The sequence below is a fragment of the Lycorma delicatula genome, chromosome 4, assembly GCF_047948215.1.
Source record: "Lycorma delicatula isolate Av1 chromosome 4, ASM4794821v1, whole genome shotgun sequence".
Classification (NCBI taxonomy): Eukaryota; Metazoa; Arthropoda; class Insecta; order Hemiptera; family Fulgoridae; genus Lycorma; species Lycorma delicatula.
The window spans coordinates 39,928,925-39,951,052 of NC_134458.1; the positions used below are offsets into that span (position 1 = coordinate 39,928,925).

At 29.7% G+C, this 22,128-nt stretch overlaps 1 protein-coding gene across 3 annotated transcripts in view; it reads right to left on the reverse strand.

Annotated features, from left to right (window-relative positions):
* sff (BRSK family serine/threonine-protein kinase sugar-free frosting) overlaps positions 1-22,128 on the reverse strand; it is a 276,362-nt gene that overhangs the window by 23,519 nt on the left and 230,715 nt on the right. For 2 of the 3 annotated variants that reach the window (XM_075362768.1, XM_075362771.1), the window contains exon 13: positions 10,724-10,813. The exons of the other annotated variant lie outside the window; for it this stretch is intronic. In XM_075362768.1, coding sequence (XP_075218883.1) covers positions 10,724-10,813 — 90 coding nt within the window. The remainder of the gene's footprint in view (positions 1-10,723; positions 10,814-22,128) is intronic. 3 annotated transcript variants of the gene reach the window in all.

Here is a 22,128-nt window from a genome sequence, read left to right on the forward strand (position 1 = left end):
CATTCATACCTCAATTTTTAACGAAGCAAAATATTATCTACGTACAGTAAAGTATTAAAAGTGTGGGTGGTTCATAGTTATCAAAAACGTAAACAATAAATCGACTATGGATAGCAGGTAAAATATTTCCAATATATTTTATTTTATATATATATATATATATGCACAAAGGTACTCGATTATTAATACATAAATAAATAAGTAATAACATCAACAACGATATCAAAAAGTTATTTTATAACAACCCACATGCAGCAATAATTACAAAGTAGAAATTTACAATAATAAATTTCGTAATTAAATTATCACAAAATTTTATCAAATAGAAAGGTATTCACAACAGTTTATAAGTTCATAAAAACACGGTGAAACCTACTATCAATATCTCTTAATAAAAAACAAATTATTTTGTGCTTGAATTAGATCGATGATCGCAGTAATGGAGCTGATCACAATAAACTGGAAAACGAAATGAGATTATGCTCCGATCCATTTGAAACGGTTTAGACTTAGTAACAATTTTTGTAAACGATTTTTGGACCGTAAACTTACTTTCCAGTTTATTTCAAACCCCGATATTATAGCTCATTTTTTGTACGACTAATTATTAGATGGTATTACTTAATTAGTCGATGATCAAGACAAAATGCGGGTTAACACTGTAAAAAACAAATTAAAAAAATTATTCTCTTTCTAAATACATGAGAATGAGTTTCTAGAAGATCTTTTTTGAGCTATAAAATTTAAGTGCGGCTCCTTTGTTAACGATTATTATTTAATCGGTGCTTTAAACGTTCAAGACCGATATGCTAATCCTTTTCTTTACACGTGTACGTCGGTAAAAGAAATAAACTCGAATTTTTGTTGTTTTTTTTCATTGTGATTTTTTTATGTAACATAATCGCTTACTCGCAACAAAGTATTGTACCTCAGCGGTACGCCTGACACGGCTTTTATTGTGTTTGTTCGTTATGTTTCGATCATAATTACGATGAAATAAAATTCTAGAATCTAATCATCAGGGAATAACAGTCATCGTTTAGCCGAAAAGAAACTATAAATCGTTTCGCAGGTAGTACGATTATCACACAGCCGCAGACTCAGCTCGCCGTACAACTACGATGTAACAGGAAATCCGATCGATAAAAAATAACAAGAGGTATAATACGATACGAAAAACAAAAACAAAATTTATTCGTCCAAAAATATAGACTCGATTTCTTCGGCTCTAAATCAAGTTTCTTCAGAGAGACTGCCACCGAGATCGCTAAGCATTTTGCTATCGGTTGCGGTTCAGGTATCGAATCTGTTTAAAAGGATCTTTCTTGTTCGTGAAGTGTTTGAAGAGTGCGCGTGATTTAAATCGTTCTTTCATTAAAACTCTGTTTTTTGTTTCCGTGCGTTTAAAAATCTTTACGTTTACGGTTTGCATACGTGTACGACTTTCATACAATCACTGATACTTTTTTATATTTCGTCTTAAAAAAAAGTGTACTGTAATCGATTAAAAATTAACCTATAAATTTTAAACGAAAGACGTACCAGATACTGGAGTTTAAAAAATCTCAAAGTATTTCTTTGTCGGTGTGATGTCCGCATTCATAACTAAACGAATCCGTAATAAACGTTATATCCAATATACCCCATATACGGGTTTACCCGTATTCTCGTTTCGATTCCCCCGCGACATTAAATTCAAGAAGCTTCCGATTTTAGAATTTCTAAGATCGTGAACATTATGATACCGGTAGAAAACATTCATTTAAAAAATTTCACTTCGATTTTGTTGTAAATATGGGTTTCGTACACCTTCACCGCCGACCGTCATAGAAAATACGTAGCATAAATATTTTTAGTACGAAAGTCGACGTATTTACCTGTAAATAGATGGATATCCGCCTCACATGTTTGACATACGCTGTCGTAGGCGCTTTAATGATGTTAAAAATGTATGCTCGGTCGGGAGTTTTCAGGTGACGTAATCGTATACTTCCTATAGGAAAATTTCCCTTATCGAATAAATCACTCTTTCTTATACAAAACGTACCGCCAGAACGAGCAGAGCTACCTCCAGCTACATCGATTCTTTTACTCCGCCGTTGTCGTGGCGCGTTGAAGCGAGAGATGCTTATTACCTAGTTCGCGCCTGTCATTAATCTGTGTACTGTTCAATTTCTTAACAAAACTGATTTAATACTGATAAGACCACGTATTACAGCGCGTTATAATACGGAGCATTTATTTCATTCGTACACGTTACGATTAAAACATCTATTCGAGTCGACAAACGATAAGATGTAATATTTCATTTTTTAAGAGCGAGTGTAGAACGATAAACAGTATTCAGAACGAAAGGTGTAAATACCACATAAGATCGTGTAGATTATCTCTCCCCGCCGAACATGAAGTCTGAAGAAAAAGAGCCGTCTCGTACATAGTGTGCACAGAAATTCGACCTGAGTATTGACTAAATAATTAGAACATCGGCCAGATAAAGATGTGTAACGTAGAATCAACGTTCCTGCAACGTGTTGGACAAGAGATTGTCAATCGACGCGGTTTATGACCGTCGTTCTTAGGTCGATGAACAAAAAATATAATTATAAAAGAAAGCTTTAAGTTTTAATCGTAACCTGAAATTTACGATGTCGTCATCCACGAAGATTAAGAGTGAAGATTATTAAAATTATTTACGACCCTCTGTAGCCGAGTACGGTTTAAAGAGCGATTGAAAATCTAGTAAAGTAAATAAATAACGTACATTACGCGTTCATATGGGTCGCTGAGCTCTGTGAACATTTAATCTTTATTTCGATGATAAAAGTTGAATCCGATTAGCATTTGGTCCTCCCGTTTATTTTTATTTATTTATCGATTTTCTTAAGCGATGAAAAATAATTAAAAATATTCTAGGATTATTTTATAACAAAAAAAATTTCATTTTTGTCACTATTTATCCGTTTTTTCCCGCGGACTTTACAAAAAGGAGAAAATAAAGAATTAACTTATTTATTAATTTTCAATATTTTACCACGTTTTGTCATGAACATCGTGAAATCAGAGAGGTTTCAGTGAAATCTGAGCATTAAATTATTGTATTATATTATAAAGGAAAAAAAACATAAAATAATTTAACGGGTAATATTCGTATAACGATATTCTAAAAACATCGATCGTGTTGTAACGTTTCGAATAGAAAAACGTAAAAACTTTCGATACGATCAACAAATTTATCCGGCATGGATTTTTTTTATCCGTCGCATTATTGTTGTTATTATATTTAAAGTTAACTAAATACTGTTGCCTTCACTTATCAATTTATCTTATAAAATAATGTCATATTATTCAGCTATGATTAAAAACCCCGCGAAGGATTTAAACCGACATGGACGAGCGGTTGAATTAATAATGTAATATTTCAACGATTATTAACATTGACTTTTTTTTAATTTGTACATTAAGAACTGCCGTAATAACATGTTTAAGTTGTGAATTTTTTATGAAAAAAAAAAAAAATGATAGTATTATTTAAGTAATATGTATCTTTTATGGACAACATAACCGATACCTAACACAAACCTTCTAAAAAAAATAAATAAATAGATTGTTTATTAAAATAAATCCATCTACACACATTATACACAAAATGCCATGTATATAGATAAAAAAATCATTACTCTAAAGAGACTGAAGCTAAGGCTTATTTGTTATGCATGCAACAATAAAAATTTCTACAACTATGTGTTAGAGGACACAGAAAATGGGAATTACATAAATAGCAATTGACATCGGTTCTTAATCATTATTATTGATTCTTTAATCTCTGAACACGAGAATTTTTAAAGTTTACAGTAGTGACGTTTATAGAATGTTACGAGATTTCTGAGTCCTGCAATATGCTGATAAGAAATCTACAGATGAAGTAATGTCTGCAGATGAAGCGATGCAAAAAGTTTGCAGACGTAATCGATTCGATAATAAAATAAATTTTATTTTTTATTTTATTATATCGCATTTTGTCGATCGCCTCGTTCAGGCGATTCAAATTTTCAAATTACTGGAGTTCGTTTGTAAAGAATCAGAGTAAAGTTTTGGTTTAAATTACAGCAGGCCTAATGATGTGTGTTAATGATAAAAATATTTTTAAAGAGAACATAACCGTACCGCTATACGCTCCACGCCGACGTATCATATTACTTACGACTTTGATTACATGCGGTAAAGTGAAAAAACTTTTCTTATCTCGAATAAATATTTATTCAGAACGATATGTAGTTATACACTATACAGATCGTGGCAGGAACAGAGAGCTGTACTATTCCGTAAATAAATAAAGGAACTACTCCAGCCTGAACAGATCGAGGGAGACTGTGCTAAACCGTGATTAGAGCGATATCACAGAATAGAAAATTAATTATAAAAAAGCAGAAGCCGTTTAAGTCCATAATAACGCGCAAAAATAATAAACATTATACGAAATGACAGCGAAGAAATCGTGTGAAGTTACTACAATCGCTATAAAATAAATAACAATTAGTAGGTATTAACAGGACTCATTTGTGCGCATATTATTTGTACAAATTAAATATGAAGAAGCAAAATTTCAGATTTTATAAAATCGGTGTCATTAAAAAGTTCATCGACAAAATAACAGCGGCTCAATGAAAAAGAATCGTTTGATTTAATTTAAAATAAATCTGTAGGAAGACCTTTTGGACACGTCAGTAATTTGTTGATGCGAGTGGAAGAATAATAAAGCCCTTTCTTGTACACGAAACTACTGCGGTGTGTTACTTAAAATTAGTTTTAAAACCGTTTCGATCTGTAAGGCTTTATTTAAATCGCATGTGTACAATCGAGTCGGTCTTTGAAATATACAACTTGTTCTTTCCTTTAGTACTGTTGTTGGTAATACACGCATCGAATAAACGAACAGATCGAACCGGCATCGGTTAACCGTCTTGAGATTTCTGGTAACTTTGGCAAAAATTTAATAATCTATATAAATTAATTAGATTTATTATTTTAACGAACATATTTATTTTTTTATTTTTCAAAAAGGTTTTTTAAATCCTTTTAAAAGTCCTACTAACCTACCGAATGGAAAAAGATACTAATTTTAAGGATAACACGTTATAAACACACGTAGAAACCTAATACTATTAAAATTATTCTAACGATAAAAATGTTGAGTGTAGATAAAACGCAGAGTAATGTAACTACTTTCAAACTTATGTAATTACTAAATTTTACGAAATATTTACTTCACAAAATATGTAGTACAGATTTCTTGGAAGTATATTATAAAACACTTCTGAATGACAAACTATTAAAATTAAACACAAACGATATATGAAATTTGTAGCAAGAATAAACACACTAATACTAAGCCCAATATAAATAGCAAACACTGATTTATATCAGTGGCATCTGAATGTGAAAGCTGACTGCAGTACCATCTCGATCCGTGAAAATCTTGTCTCGACAAAAAGATTATCATTATGAAAAATCACTGTTCTTGGGGAGGTAAAAGTTGTCAAAAAATAAAAACAAAAACAAAATATTGATGCTAGTAGAAAAAAATCGATGTTGGAGAAATATTAACGGTCTACATCAAAACATACATTGCATTACAGAATTGTTAGATTACCATATTTGCTGGAATCTAAGCCGCATAAATTTTCAAACGATTTTTATGAAAAAAATAGTTAACAAAAAAATAATAAATAAGTAAAATAGAAGGAATTACTTCAAAGGATAGTATAAAAAAGTTGATAATTTAATAAAGTAATTACTAACAATAAAATTTTAATTGAATAATAAAACGTAGCGATGCATAAAATAATTTCATGTAGATAATTTAAATTGAATAAATATTAATTACAATCCGATAAACACCACTTTCACTATCACTGCTATTACTGCTCAGGAAGTGGTGCAACGTCATCATTATTCCATATTACGTCTTCTGTTCCAACCATGGCATTTAAAATGCTGCATTTTTTAAGGGGGCGAGATATTATTTCAATCGGGATTTTATTCCAGGGGATACAAATCTGTCCCGCTATTGTCGAAGAAATTGTCTTTTCTATTTTTCAGGAAGCAGTTAGAGGATGGTTTGCTGAATGTAACCGGTTTTTCGTATTCTTTACTTTCTTGGTCTTTGAAGATCATAATACATACATCGCGTGGCTGGAGTCGGTTGGTCATACCGCCCGAGATTATCACAGTCACTATTTTATTTTTTTAATTTATTTTTTCACTGAATCTGTTAAATGTCGTTTAAATGCATTCGTTACAAGCATGTTTTTAAGTTTTTGGAGAGTTCCTGGTCTTCTTTACCACACGGCATTTATCCGGTCTTCCATAATTTCGGGAGTCATCCGACCGTTCTTGGGGACACGCAGCATCACATCATTAAAAATTTCTCGTTTTTTGTCATCGCTTTCTTATTTAATATTAAGAATGGCGGTAATTTCTGTAATACAAAGAATTTGTATTCCGTAAAACAAAGAATTTCAGTGACGCGTTATTTTTCGCATCCTGTACTAACTTGTACTTGTTTTTGTATCCTGTATTTTAACTTGATTTTCACCCTTTGAAGTCACTTATAATTACGCGATATGTCAAAATCAAGGGAGGTTCATCCGCATTTCCGATATTCTTGATATTCTTAAATTCATATGTGTTTTGCACCAAGTCGAACGATATGTCGTTGAAACTGGACGAGCTTATCTTCAAAATCCGCAGCAAGTTTCTGGCAGATTAAAGTTCTCAGTCTAAGAGAAAATCCCTCCCTTTTCATAAATTTTCTGCACCGGCCTCCTGATGCATTGAAATTTTCAATTTAAATTTACCAATAGTTTCTCTTGCATTAAATTATAACATTTGTATCGACATCTTTTATAAATCCAGGAACATCGTCATCTACTGAGGCAACTTTTCCTATTTTTGTTCCTGCGAAACCCTTTGTTGTAAATTTGCGAGTAAAAATCAAATCACGTTGTTTACGCCTTCGAAGAACATGTGTTTCTTCGATGTTGAACTTTCTGTAATTCTCCAACTCTTCTTGATACCGTTGCTTGCACATCGATGCTGTTCGATACACCGATACTGTGTAACGTTCACAAAAATATGGACGATAAAAAAGTGCAACTTGAAAAAATCAAATATAAAGATATTGAAATAAGTAAATACATACAACCGAGTTATAAGACAGACTAAATAACTACTGAAGTTTATCGCAGACAATATTTTCGAGGTCATTATTAAAATATAAAGGGTAGTTAACCTCTAAACAAAGTGAAAAGACTCATTGATATCCCTTCCTTACGCTAATGATCCCAACAAAATTTTGAAAACTACCCGACTAAAAAAAAAGTTGAAACAACCGATGTTCAATGAAAAAAAAAATTATTAACTCTTGAGGGAGGATATTTTTATCTTCAATCGTTAATTTTTTTTTAACGTTAATCTTAAATCGTAATCTCGTACAATACTCAACGAAATGGAAAATAAACGAGTAAAGGATTTTTAAAAAACTTTAACAAACATTTTTCGAAATTAAAAAAAAAATTCGAACCTAATCCGCACCCAATTTTTTGGATCTTTAAAAGAGAAAAGAAAGTGCGGCTTAGATTCAATCAAATACGGTAGTAGATAAAATATGGTTAATAAAATTTATAGAAGAGTATTTAACTGAATATCATTCATAGTAATACAAAATTAATCTTATTATACTATAAACATTCATAGAGTTTTACTATATTTATCGTGATATTATGTTAATATTACTTAAAAACAAATAATTAAAAAGTTGATTATATACATTTTTTTTTTATTTTTATTTAAAGCAGCCAGCTTTCAATTAAATGAAATTATAACTAATCAAATCTTTCTGTCCAAGTTATAATCAACAATGAATCGTTTTGTAAAGAACAATACAAAATGTATGAATTCAACTGCTTTTTTCTTAGGGGATTAAACGGGATTATATTTATAAATTGATATTTTAACAAATTACAATTAGCAGAATATATTAATTTATTTTAATCAAACATTTTAATATATCCTACTTTTCCCTTTTGTCTCCAATGAGTAATTTCTGAGATCTCTGTTTTCTCATAATAGTTTTTTTTAAACAAATCATACATAATTTTTAATAACACGCGCGCGCGCGTGTACGTGTGTGTGTGTGTGTGTGTGTGTGTGTGTGTGTGTGTGTGTGTGTATATAAACAAGGCAAATTGAGGAGATTTCTGCTAAACTTTGTAGCCATATTAATCTTATTAAAATAATGAAAAGTGCTTATAATAATTATAAGTCTGGGAATGATTTGTTTTCATTTTTTAAATTAATTTTGTGAAAATCTTAAAATACATTTTGTTTTCATTTTCTTTTTGCTCAAATCATGTGGCAAAATTGGTGTCTTACATCTAAAAATCTTTTTTAATGGGTCCAAGAACTGTATCTCCAGTAATTTCTGAGAAGATTATTGCAAAACCAAAAATAAAGAATGAAAAACATACCTTTTTAGGTTCACTGTAAATTTACTTTGGCAAATTGCCAATAAAATAAAAATTAAATTGATATGAGTTAAATTAAATGAAGAAAAATTTAAGAATGCGACTTTTAGTTTAAGAAAATGTTATAATTTTAAACTGAAACAAAAATTTTAAAATCTAAGAAAAACTGTTGAATCAAGATTAACTGCTCAAAACAAATAAAATGAAAGAAAAAAAGTAAATTGAAGACTAGATTAATACAGATCTTAAATTTTAATTGTAACAAGAAAAAAATTACGAAACTCAAAATCAAAATTAAATTTCAAAATTCAAATTACTATTTGGAAAATTGTTTATTTTATTGACCAGCATGATTAAGAGCCAATTAAAAGTCGACAGTTTTATATTTTCAGTAATTTTGTAAGAATTCTCAATCTTTTTCAGAGATGAGAAAAATACAATGCACGCATATTACAGTATAATGTATTTAAAACTTTTTAATGAATTTTTGTTTGTGAATAACATAACATAAGTGCGCTAGCTGTAAAGCATGAATATCAAGAAAGATTTTCTAATAAAAGAAAAGAGTAATTTTGATATACTGTAAAGTTGTATAAAATAAACCTGATACAATTGGGAGGCCACCCAAAAAATAGCAGATTGAGTAAACAGTGACAGGAAGACATTTTGAACAATGTTTCTTTAAGTTTGTTATAGGTTATTGTTTTAAAATATTAATTCTTTTTCAGTTAATTCTATTTCTACTGTAACTTATTTTTTCTGCGATACTGATTTGCTTTACATTTTTCTACCGCTTTTTGGTCCGTTTTGTTTTAAAGAAATGATATTCTTAAAATTTTATTCTTTTTAATTTGTCTTTATTTACATCCCTTTTCTTACACTTAAATTCTATTATAAAGTTTTTTATGTTTATTGGCAATTTAACCAAGCAAATTTATGTCAAACCTAAAAAAGAATGCCTTTTTACTCCAATTTTTTTCAGCTTTACGACAATCTTTTTGTAAATTACTGGAGATACAGTTTTTCAGGCCAAAAAACATATAAAAACACAAATTTTTTAATATAATTTGTGTCCCAAAATTTCAGTATAGCATCATTTTACTGTTAGAGCAGAAATTACAGCAAAATAGCCACCTTAAATCAAAAATTTAATTTCAGCCTTGTTAGCCTAATGAACAAAAACTAGCATCTTGCTACTCAAAAACAAATCATTTACAACTTTTCATTATTTTAATCAGAGGAATATGCTTGCAAAGTTTAGCCAGAACCTCCTGGACATACCTTATGTGTGTACATACATCACAGTCACACACAATGAAAATGTGAAAATTTTTGGGTATTTCATTTATACTTTTATATATATATATATATAAAAGTATAATATATATACATATAAAAGTATAAATGAAATGAACATTTGAATGGCAGACCAAATTAAATGATATACATGTTTTTTTATACAGAAATTTGTACTATAAGTGAAAGCCAGTTCCAATAAATGAAAATAAAAATTTAAATTATTAATATTAATATGTACATCATATGTAGTCCTAATTGGTTAATGCATTAGAGGCACTGTTTACTGAACACATTCATCACACTTCACATTAAGAGTACTTCTATAAGATGGTTAAGGAGCATTTCAGTAAAGAATTTCAACTCATGCAACTGTTTGGCTGGACTATCATATGAGCACGCACATAAGCATTTAAATGTATACACTGCTTGTATGTTACGTACATGTACCATCCACCCACCTTACCGCACACACACAAATATATATAATTTTAGGAGAAATTTTATAATACACTACTTCTATCTACTTTGTTAAGTAAAATGACACTACTTCTTATATTTTAATGCCTACTATGGAAATAAATAAGAAAAATTATTAGAAGAAAAAAGTAGAAAAATACAGAAGAAAATTTAAAACAGACATTTTTTCTAAAAAAAATGCTAAAAAATAATCAAGGATATAAACTATTTCCACACAAAACTGAAGGATATTTTAAAACTTTAAATAAAATAAAAATTATTAAATACTTTTTCAATAATTATATATTTTTTTAAATCGATAAAAACCTGACAAAAGTGAGATATTTTGACATATTTATTGTGCAAAATTAATTAAAAACAAAACAAACTTCATGCTTGGTAAGGGGCTCAAATCTCAAATGCTCAAACAATTTCTCACTTGCCTGGTGGATCTGCTTGTTTCCACCCGTGGCCAAATCTTTCTAAATTCTCAGAAATTTTGATGAAAAGTGTCTCCAGAACTCTACAGTCCTCTGCAAAAAACATGGTCATGCAGTCCTAACCAGTGAAAATAATTATGACAAGTTATGATGTCATTATATATGATACATGGTATAATTACATGAAAATCTAATGCCATGGTGAGACAAATCAACTGCTATTTACTCACAAATTAGAATAATGTACTTTACATTATGTGATTATTATATTCTCTGAGTGTAACATATATTCAGTAAGGTAAACATTACAACTAGGTAATTTTAATCATACACATACAACTTTTACTTGCATGTAAATTTATTTAAAAGATACTCTAGACATAAAACTCATGTTCTCATACATGAACACACACACACACACACACACACACACACACACACACACACACACACACACACACACACACACACACAGAGAGAGAGAGAGAGAGAGAGAGAGAGAGAGAGAGAGAGAGAGAGAGAGAGAGAGAGAGAGAGAGAGAGAGAGAGAGAGAGAGAGAGAGAGAGATAGGGAGAGAAATGTATGAATACTTACATACACATGCACACACTCAAGAGAAGTATGTCATAATTGAAAAATTATTAAATAAATGTGCCACAGTACTAGATAAGATGAAAATATCTAATTAGTGCAATATTAGATCAAGAGATCAAGCAGACCTACATCATTTGATGGCAAAAAATAATTACTGTTTTATGACAATAGATGATGAGTTGAAAAAATATTGTTGAAGTACTACTCTAAATATTCTGCTGACATTCATCTCAGCTGTTTTGAGTGATTTGATTTGCCTTTCTATATTGCAAATAAATGTAGTAACTAACAAAAATAGTAGATGAATTTCAAAAACAAACACTTCCATTTCTATTTATAAAGCAATAACTAAGAAAACTTTATTAAACACCAGACAATAATGAAGACAGATACTGGTAAATTTATTTATTTCCCTTAACATCAGTCGATGAATGATATTAGACACAACATATTATGTATAAAAATCCATTTTTAATAATAATAATTATAAAGTAATAATGAAATAGGTTAAGTTTTAATTCATTAAATATAAAAATACTTTTATGTTATCTACTTGTAATATGTGATAATAGTTTGATTTTCATTTACTTATTTTGTTTTGAAACATAATAAAACTTCATGATCTGAAAACAGAATTAAATGCGTAAGATTCTCATTGGAGAAAAATATAAAGACTGTGCAGAGGAAAAAGACTTATTGTACTTTAGGTACCAAATGAATATATATAAAAAAGGTAAATTATGAACTAAGACATCATAGCACAGAACTGAGTGATTGGGAGAGAGATCAGTAGTTTTTTTTTAAATTGCTAAATAGAAAGATATGGAGGTGCTAATAAGTTATGTTAAATCTCTATTGAAAAAAATGATCAAAGTTTTATATACCTAAGGAATTGCTGAATTCAGTGAAAATTCCACTTACAAGTGTGAGAAAGCTAAAGTTTAGAAATGACAATGATTAAAAGGCAGTAAATAGTATCAGAAGAAAATATTTACACAGATATTGAAATTAAAAAGTTAGATTTAAAAGAACCACTGATGTATATTATTAAAGAATCAAATGAATATTCATAATCGATAAAAAGATTTATGTTATAGAATGAAATTTTTTTTTTTTGTCTTCAGTCATTTGACTGGTTTGATGCAGCTCTCCAAGATTCCCTATCTAGTGCTAGTCGTTTCATTTCAGTATACCCCCTACATCCTACATCCCTAACAATTTGTTTTACATATTCCAAACGTGGCCTGCCTACACAATTTTTTCCTTCTACCTGTCCTTCCAATATTAAAGCAACTATTCCAGGATGCCTTAGTATGTGGCCTATAAGTCTGTCTCTTCTTTTAACTATATTTTTCCAAATGCTTCTTTCTTCATCTATTTGCCGCAATACCTCTTCATTTGTCACTTTATCCACCCATCTGATTTTTAACATTCTCCTATAGCACCACATTTCAAAAGCTTCTAATCTTTTCTTCTCAGATACTCCGATTGTCCAAGCTTCACTTCAATAAAAAGCGACACTCCAAACATATACTTTCAAAAATTTTTTCCTGACATTTAAATTAATTTTTGATATAAACAAATTATATTTCTGATTGAAGGCTCGTTTCGCTTGTGCTATTCAGCATTTTATATCGCTCCTGCTTCGTCCATCTTTAGTAATTCTACTTCCCAAATAACAAAATTCTTCTACCTCCATAATCTTTTCTCCTCCTATTTTCACATTCATTGGTCCATCTTTGTTATTTCTACTACATTTCATTACTTTTGTTTTGTTCTTGTTTATTTTCATGCGATAGTTCTTGCGTAGGACTTCATCTATGCTGTTCATTGTTTCTTCTAAATCCTTTTTACTCTCGGCTAGAATTACTAATATTCAGCAAATCGTAGCACCTTTATCTTTTCACCTTGTACTGTTGCTCCGAATCTAAATTGTTCTTTAACATCATTAACTGCTAGTTCCATATAAAGGTTAAAAAGTAACGGAGATAGGGAACATCCTTGTCGGACTCCCTTTCTTATTACGGCTTCTTTCTTATGTTCTTCAATTATTACTGTTGCTGTTTGGTTCCTGTACATGTTAGCAATTGTTCTTCTATCTCTGTATTTGAACCCTAATTTTTTTAAAATGCTGAACATTTTATTCCAGTCTACATTAAAGAATGAAATTAATAAAGACAAATTATACATACATACACACAAAAAATCATACATACATAAAAAAATGTGATCTTAAGTCATTGGATGAAACCTCAAATGTGTAATGCCATTGATGAGGAGACAGCTCTACGATGGGTATCTAAGATATAGAATTAAGTGTTAGGGCTATAGTAATGATAGGAGAAAGTACACCAAATTCAATGCTATGGATTATGTGCAGGATATCATGGTATAAAAAACTGTACAAATAATGGTGCAAAAGAGTACATAAACTACATTAATATGAAAAAATGATTAACAGAACTTAAAAAATGGATCATACAGCTTTCTAATGGTATAAAGGTATGTGAAAATATAAGACAAGGGGGGAAAGAGTAGTGCTACAAAGTAACCTTATTGACCAAACATCGTTTTTATAGACATTAAAAGATAAAGATGGAGTTAGTGTTGTGTTTCTCAATTAAACTATATAAATATGAACTTCAGGCAGGTGTAGTTGATAGGATATAGGAATTAAATAAAAATAAGGATACAGGATTTATACATCTTAAATTGAAAAGAATAAAAATAAATTTTAATTAGTTACGCTTTTCACTAGAAACATTTAAAGTAACAGATTTCAATATCAGTATTATTGGATGAAATTCATCAGGTGGTCTCTAATCAGCTTGCCTAAACAATTTTCTCACAAACAACTGAAGATACAGATTTGGAATGCAGTTTCTTTTAAATTTCAGACCATAAAATTTATACACAACCAATTTTGTTCCATAGATCACAGTTAGAGCAGAAATTAAGAAGAAATTTTCACTAGTCGTAACTTGAAAATAAACCATTTCTGGACTATGTTTTTATTAAATATTTTCTTTATTTTCACCAGTAAAATGTGTTCTAAAATTATTTCCCTTCCTTTTTCAGAAAATGTGTTTAAAATTACGATATAATAGATGTTATTAAAATGGCTATTTATTCAACTCATCTCTTCTTAAACAATAATTTCAACACTGTCATAAAGTATAAAAACATTTATTCATTATTAAGTATTTAGTATTTATTATTACTTTTCATATTTTATACTTATATTTTACTACTAAATCTGTTTGTAATAATCAGTCACTCATAAATGATATTAATGTAGAAAAATCTAACATGTTTTACACTGTCAGGTAAGAGTAAGTAAAAGTATTTTTCTTATATTTAAATATTTGTATATAAAAAAATTAATACCACAATCAAATTTAAAAAATTCTTTACAATTAATATTATTATTATGTGAAAGGATAGTGTATAAGCTATTTACAAAATATAACAAATAAGAGGATAGGATATTATCTAAGGCAAGTGCTTTGAGAAATCTGATCTCTTTGCCACAAAGTCCCAATTGTGCTGTGGATTAGAAAGCAAAGAATGTAATGTCTTTTTTTCTGCTTAGCCTCCGGAATCACCGAATTACTTCTGAGGATGATATGTATAAATGTAAATGAAGTGTAGTCTTGTACAGTCTCAGGTCGACCATTCCTGAGATGTGTGGTTAATTGTAACCCAACCACCAAAGAACACCGGTATCCATGATTTAGTATTCAAATCCGTGTAAAAGTAACTGCCTTTACTAGGATTTGAACCTTAGAACTCTTTACTTAGAAATCATCTGTTTTGTGATGATAAGTTCACCGCTAGACCAACCCGGTAGGTTAGAAGATGTATTGCAGATGATCATCTAAAGGAACTTTTAATTGCACAGAAATGAGTATCAGGTTACTTGTAGAAATTAGTTTTAAAAATTTCACAACGTAAGTATTCAGAGATGTATTCATTTTGGCTTTGACCTGTCTTCATTTTGGTGTTGTTCGGATTGGGTTCAGTTAACATTATGTGAATTTCATCAATTAAACACTAGAAGAGAGAAAATGTAAGAGCTGAAGTCACAACAGCTTTGCTGTTTTAAAAATATCACTACTCTAAGGAGGTGCACTTATTTAATTCTCTGCTCATAGATATAAAAATATATTAAGATTTGCTATGCATTCATTTGATCCAGCAGTTTTAAAATAAATAAAGTCTGATCTCTTTGCTGGCATAAAATATATTAAATAACAATCAATATCTGATAGTTATATTATATTAATTGTAATTATGATTTTTATCATCATTTGTGATAAGCATTGTTACATATATTTTTACAATAAAAGTGGATTGGTAAATGAAAAGGCTTTAGAACTGATTTCATAAATATCTTGGAATAACGTAATAAGTAACTTTAACATATATATCATGCAACATTTTTTGACTATAATATAAAAAAGAAGTTAGATTAAATCACACAGAGTAATAAATTAAATTTTCATAGAGGCAAAATTTGTAATCATCTTTAAATGATGCTAATTTTTTCAGATTTGTGAAAATGTTTTTTTAAAATTATAGCCCAGGAAATTGAAGATTCCTTAATTATACTGATCCAACAATGATTTTTTAAAATAAAAGTAAATAACTGATTCTTATAGTAGTTTTCATGGTGATTTCAAATATGAAATCAGAATTCTTCTATCAGGCTTAGTTTTTTTTGTTGTAACTACCATTCTTATTTTCAAGTAGTATCACACATGAACTCCATAAGCATAGCACTTTGTGAACATACTTTATTATATTATTTATCGACTAAATAGCTTTTGTTTATTTATTACAGTCCCGTAACTGTTGTCACATTGATTTTTTAGACATTAGTCAACACGTTTATTATTTACACTAATTAAAATAAACAAGCATGTGACTCATCTTTCCTATTTTCATCTTACTATAAACATATCATTCACTCATTAGTTATTTTTGTTGTTATTACATTTACTTATAAACTGTCGTGCAGAATAGAGAAATATTTTTAATTCTCATTCAAGTGCAAGTTCTCATATGTGTAACATTCTGTTTTGTAGCTGGCTTTCGTATTTGCAGGTATATGTTGTTCAGTAAAGTGAGTGTATATTTATTAAATTAGTATGTTTATAAAGTATTTCTTTTTAAACAATATTAGTTATTGTAATGTATTAACAATGGCTCACAGTGGCAATAATCATCAAAACAATTTCTGCTATATCTGTGGTGAGGTAATGTTGAAGTCTAAGAAAATAAATATAACTCCACTGATAAAAAAGTTATATGAACTGTACTTTGGATATAAATTAGGTGATCAGGATGAATCATGGACTCCTCAAATTTGCTGTGCTTTTTGTGTAATATTGTTGACTGGTTGGCTAAATGGATTTCGTTACATGCAATTTGCAATTTCAATGGTTTGGAGAGAACTGAAGGACAGACTGTTATTTTTGTGTAATAAAGATAACTGGGCTAACAGCTAAAACCAAATGTATTGTTAAATACCCTGATATTCTCTCTGTCGTGTGGCCAGTTCCAGATAGCCAAGAGCTTCCAATTTTAGTACCACCAGAAACATGGAAGTTAGATGAAGATTAAAATGTTGAATCTTGTACTGCCTTACCAGGCGATAAAGAGAGAGATCCAAACTTTTTATAAATTAGATACACTGAACCCCATTTAATTAATCAGTCAGAATTAAGTGATCTGGTTCATGATCTAAATCTATCAAAGAATCAAGCAGAAATACTGGCATTAAGACTGAAAGGATGGCATCATTTTCAACCAAACACTAAGATAAGGGCTTTCTGTGACCAGACAGTCAGAATTTGAACATTTCTTCTCTCAGTATGTAAACTTAGTATACTGTAATGATGTGGACTCTTTACTAGAAGCTTTGGGACATATGCACCATCCTGACGATGATTTTTTATTGACTCGTCAAAGCTTAGTTTGAAAGCTGTTCTACTTCAGACTGAAAATAAATACTCATCAATACTATTAGCATATGCTGTTCACATGAAGGAATCTTATGAAAGTATGAAAATTGTATTGAATAGGATTCAGTATCAAAAATATTTATGGAGATCTTAAAGTAATAGCGCTATTACTTGGACTGCAACTTGGATAAACTAAGTTCTGTTGCATTTTGTGTGAGTGGGACAGCAGGGATAGGAAAACCATTACATAAAATAGCAGTGGCCAAAGAGAGAGGTACTGATTGTAGGAGAGGAGGATATTGTTAGTCAGGCATTAGTAAAACCAGAAAAAGTTTATCTTCCATCATTACACATTAAGCTAGGAAATGCTTAAGCATGCAGCATATATTGCATGAAAATTATTTCAAAATGTGGTAAACAACCTCCTTTGAAACCATAAGGCCAGTAACTGCAGAAAATTTGTGTGTGAAACCCTTTAAAACTACAAAGGACTTGGGTATAACATCAAAATCCATTTCTTACATTACCATTTGGATTTTTTCCCTAAAAATCTCAGCACTATCAGTGGTGAACATGGAGAATGCTTTCACAAGGAGATATCTACAATGGAAACACGATACCAGCGAAAATGGAACCCAAAAGTGTTAGCCGACTACTGTTGGAATCTAAAGAGGGATCTACCTACAGCAGATTACAGCAGGAAATCCAAAAGAAATGGATTTTAGGTAAGTACAAAATGCATTTAATGTATTGTTATATTATGTTCACCGCACACTTTTGTGCGGTGAACATTTATCCAAAATATAAATGAAATTATATTGTCAAAAAGCATTCACCGGTTCTGTAATGTTTTAAGATGTAAATGTCATATAAATTAATGTTATGTAAATGTATTACTTTTCTCTACATTTTCAATGATGTTTTTCTCAAAAGGTTCATAATTTATTAAACTAAAGAAAATATCAAATTCAAAAATAAAGTCTAAGAAACAAATAGTTTTAAACATGAAATTCAATATATGAAGAAAATTTAAATTCAAATAATTAATTTCAATTCACTACTGAAATAATATAATAAATCAATACAGATATGAAACAAGTATAATAAGTATGTAAATGATTCTTTTACATATTTCTTAATATCTATAATACCTACTTTACTATCAATGGACCTGGTCATGATACCTGTTACACAAAGTCTTTCTGTAGTTTTATTTAAATTAATTTACACATGATTTTAAATTTGCATTGCTGATGATATAGAAATTGATCATCAGGCAAGCAAAAAAAAAAAAAAAAAAATGTAAAAATAATGAAAGTTAACAATAATTCTGACTTTGGGTTAAAAGAAAGATTAATTTTATTTGCAAAACATCCTTATTTTGTAAATATTGCTTACAACTGCTGTGTGGTCAAAATGGACTCTGTTTTAACAATAATAAAAAATTATGGCACATTCCAACCAAAACAGTAAACTACTTCCTGTGCAATGATGTTTCCACAATAAAGGGAATATTTCAGGGACTAGCATCCAGGAAAATAAAAGGATAAAATACCACTTGATCAATGCAATTTTCAATAAACCTGTCTTCATACACTACTGAGGTTAATGTAGTGTTAATTTTATCTTTCAGTAAATGACTTCATGCAAAGACTTTTTAACACCAGATTGAGACAAACTGTTATAAAAAATATATAGTTCATTAATAAATGTACATTAAATTTTTTTTTCCCTGAAAGTTAAATTTGGGATATTTTGAGCTTCACCATTCAGGATGATGGTATCAAGCATCTAAATTTAGGACTGTCTCAAAAAGTCAGATTATGATCACAATAATAATAACTATAAATTTCAGTGTTGCATTTACTGTCATAGATAATATAATCTACGGATCTTATTTAAGATATGTATATATTTTAAATTAACAACAAATTTTTTTTTTTTCATAAAAACTAAAATAACTAACACTTAACATTGTTATCAAAACAATTTATGGCAGCTTCACCATCACAAATTAAATTATTTTAATTAATTTTAAAAGTGACTCTCCAGTTTATATCCTTACAGCTCCCTTATATTCAGACAAGGAAACTGATGAGTCAACTCTTAACATTTTGTTATGTAAATTAAATATATTGTTTATTTAATACACAGAGTGACAAAACGGAGTGTACTTATTTTTGAATGAACATTACACAATTAATTTAAAACCAAACTTTATTATTTTTGTTATAAAATATGCGTGAACAAATTTCATTTATTTCAGTCTATGCATTCACCCTGTGTAACCATATGGTATGCGATATTCAAGTGCAGCATTATCGGCCCCTATTTTTTTTAAGAGAAGCATGTAGCAATTACAGGGAATTCTAATCATTACATGCACATGATAAACCTTTTTTTCTGCCAGAACTACAGATGTTGAACTTGGAACAAGATGGGGCTACAGTCCACACCATCCGACATTCCATGAATATCCGACAGGGATTCTTTCCTGGTCATTTGATTCCCAGGTTCTGGGGTGCATCTTGGCCTCCTCAATCTCCTGACCTCAGTATGTGTGATTTCTTTCTGTGAAGTTATTTGAAAGAGCGAGTTGACAAACTCTATTCATTAGACAAACTGAGGACAAATATTTGTAGAGATGCAGCAGGTCACTCAGGAGACATTGGAAAGCATGTGGGGCAGCAGCTTTTCCTCTCAAATTGAAAAACTGCATAACAGAAGATGGATATCACTTTCCAGATGTGATTTTTTTCTATGCAACACAATTGGCATTCTTTCCACCTATTCAAACCAAAGTAACAAAATTTTGTGTATAATCTGTGTAATGTTCATTAAAAAATGAGTACACTTCCCTGTGTCACCATAGATGCTTTTAGACAAACATTTATTAACTTTCCATAAATATTCATAATTTAACTTTTCATTAAGAAATTAAAAACAGATTAAATTAGAAGTTTTATTTAAATAGATTCAGTAGCTACTTATCAACTGAATATTAGAATTTATCTTGCATTTTATGCAATTATGAGCCGCAAAGGTCAAATAATTTAATTTCATGTACAACAAAACTTCTTTTATGAATTCTGTATATAAGACAAATTAAAGTGGTTACAGTAAAATTAATATGGATTTAGGAAGGGAAGAGGACAAGGAAACAACTGGGGTAAAAAGAACTACAGAAAAAGATAAAGGAATATATTCCTTTATAGAAATAAAGGAGTATAAAGGAATATATTCCTTTATAGAAATAAAGGAGTATAAAGGAATATATTCCTTTATATATTCTTATAGAATAAGAAAAAGCAATTAACTATATCAAATGAGATGAACTAATGGAAATATTAAAAACTAAAGAATAAAATGGATGTGAGTAAAAACCAGAATATTAGTGGCAATGGCTAAAGAAGCATTTAACTGAAAGGAACAATTATTGCTTAGTAAAGAGGAATTAGGCTTGAAGACATGTCAGGTGAAATTTTATGCTTTGAGTGGTGTTATTTTGTAAGGATGTGAAAAATGAACACTAGGAAAAAGGAAAGAAAAAGGCTGAAGGTATTTGAAATATGGGAATAGAAGAGATTGGAGAAGATTAAATGAACAAACAGAGTGAAAAATGAAGAATCGGTCCGGAGAAAAAAAAAAAGAATATAAAACAGAAGCTTAATGAGAACAGTTTAGAAAAGGAAAGTAAACTAGTCTCAATATATCATGAGAAAAGAAGGATTAAAAAAAAGTGCTAGGTACAGAAAAGAAAGAACAAGAAAGGGCAAAAACTAGAAAAGATCTAAAAAGAGATAGGAACTTTCAGGAATTCAAATGTTTTATTCATAGCAAAAACATTGCTAGCCAGCTGCTAGCAATTAAAAAATTAAAAATTACTAAACTGAGGCTAGATTAGAGAGATCCTAATCATCTCAGGTTGAAGATTAAGAGGGGTTTAAGATTTATTGTTGATGAATTATAAACAATGTTGAATTTTTTTAGTGTATAAGATAGAAAAATGGTTATGTCGACCAGTTATGTGTGGTTATTATGGTTATGTGTAAACCAGTTATAGCAAAGTAGTTATGTAGACAGTGGTCATATATAACCATGACAAAGTCAACAAACTGAAGCCTGACAAGGCATTTTCTTAACACCATCTCTCACATCCACCATTTATTTTTGCATTCTACTAAACAAGATATTCTGATCTAATAATTCATTGATAGTGCACATGAATCAGTGATTCTCAAACTTATTTCAACTGATACCCCCTTGGTAGAGCTAGTATTTCATCTGCTTTTCTACGTAACAAAAATCCAACACAAAAAAGCAATTAATTGAGCATTTATCTTTGAATAAGATATAACTGCCCAAAAGAACCAGGTAAAACAACCAAATTAAACAATGTGTTCGCAGATTGGAATATTCTCTGGATAGAATCATATGCTGGCAGAGAATCATTGTTCCATTATTACACATAAACAACAGATCTAGATATTTAATAAGTCACTGACAGCATAATGAAATGCAATGCTTTCAAGTTGTTAAGTTACAAACTACTTACATTCAAATTACATGGAAATTGTTCTTACAAAGGATCTTCCAAAATTAATTGCTGTACCTTCTTTATAGAGTTATCAGTAACAACCAGTAATGAATGTGTTAGTTAGTTCTAAAAGATACTTTTGAAGAACAAAGTTCACATAATTTGAAAGCAAGTCAAGCAATTTTAAAGTAATACAAAGCATTGACTAAATAAAGCTGCATAATATATTATAGAGATTGCCAAATTCGGTTTTAATCGGTTTAGTGTAATAAGTTTTAATTAAAAATCAATAATTACAGAAAATAAATAA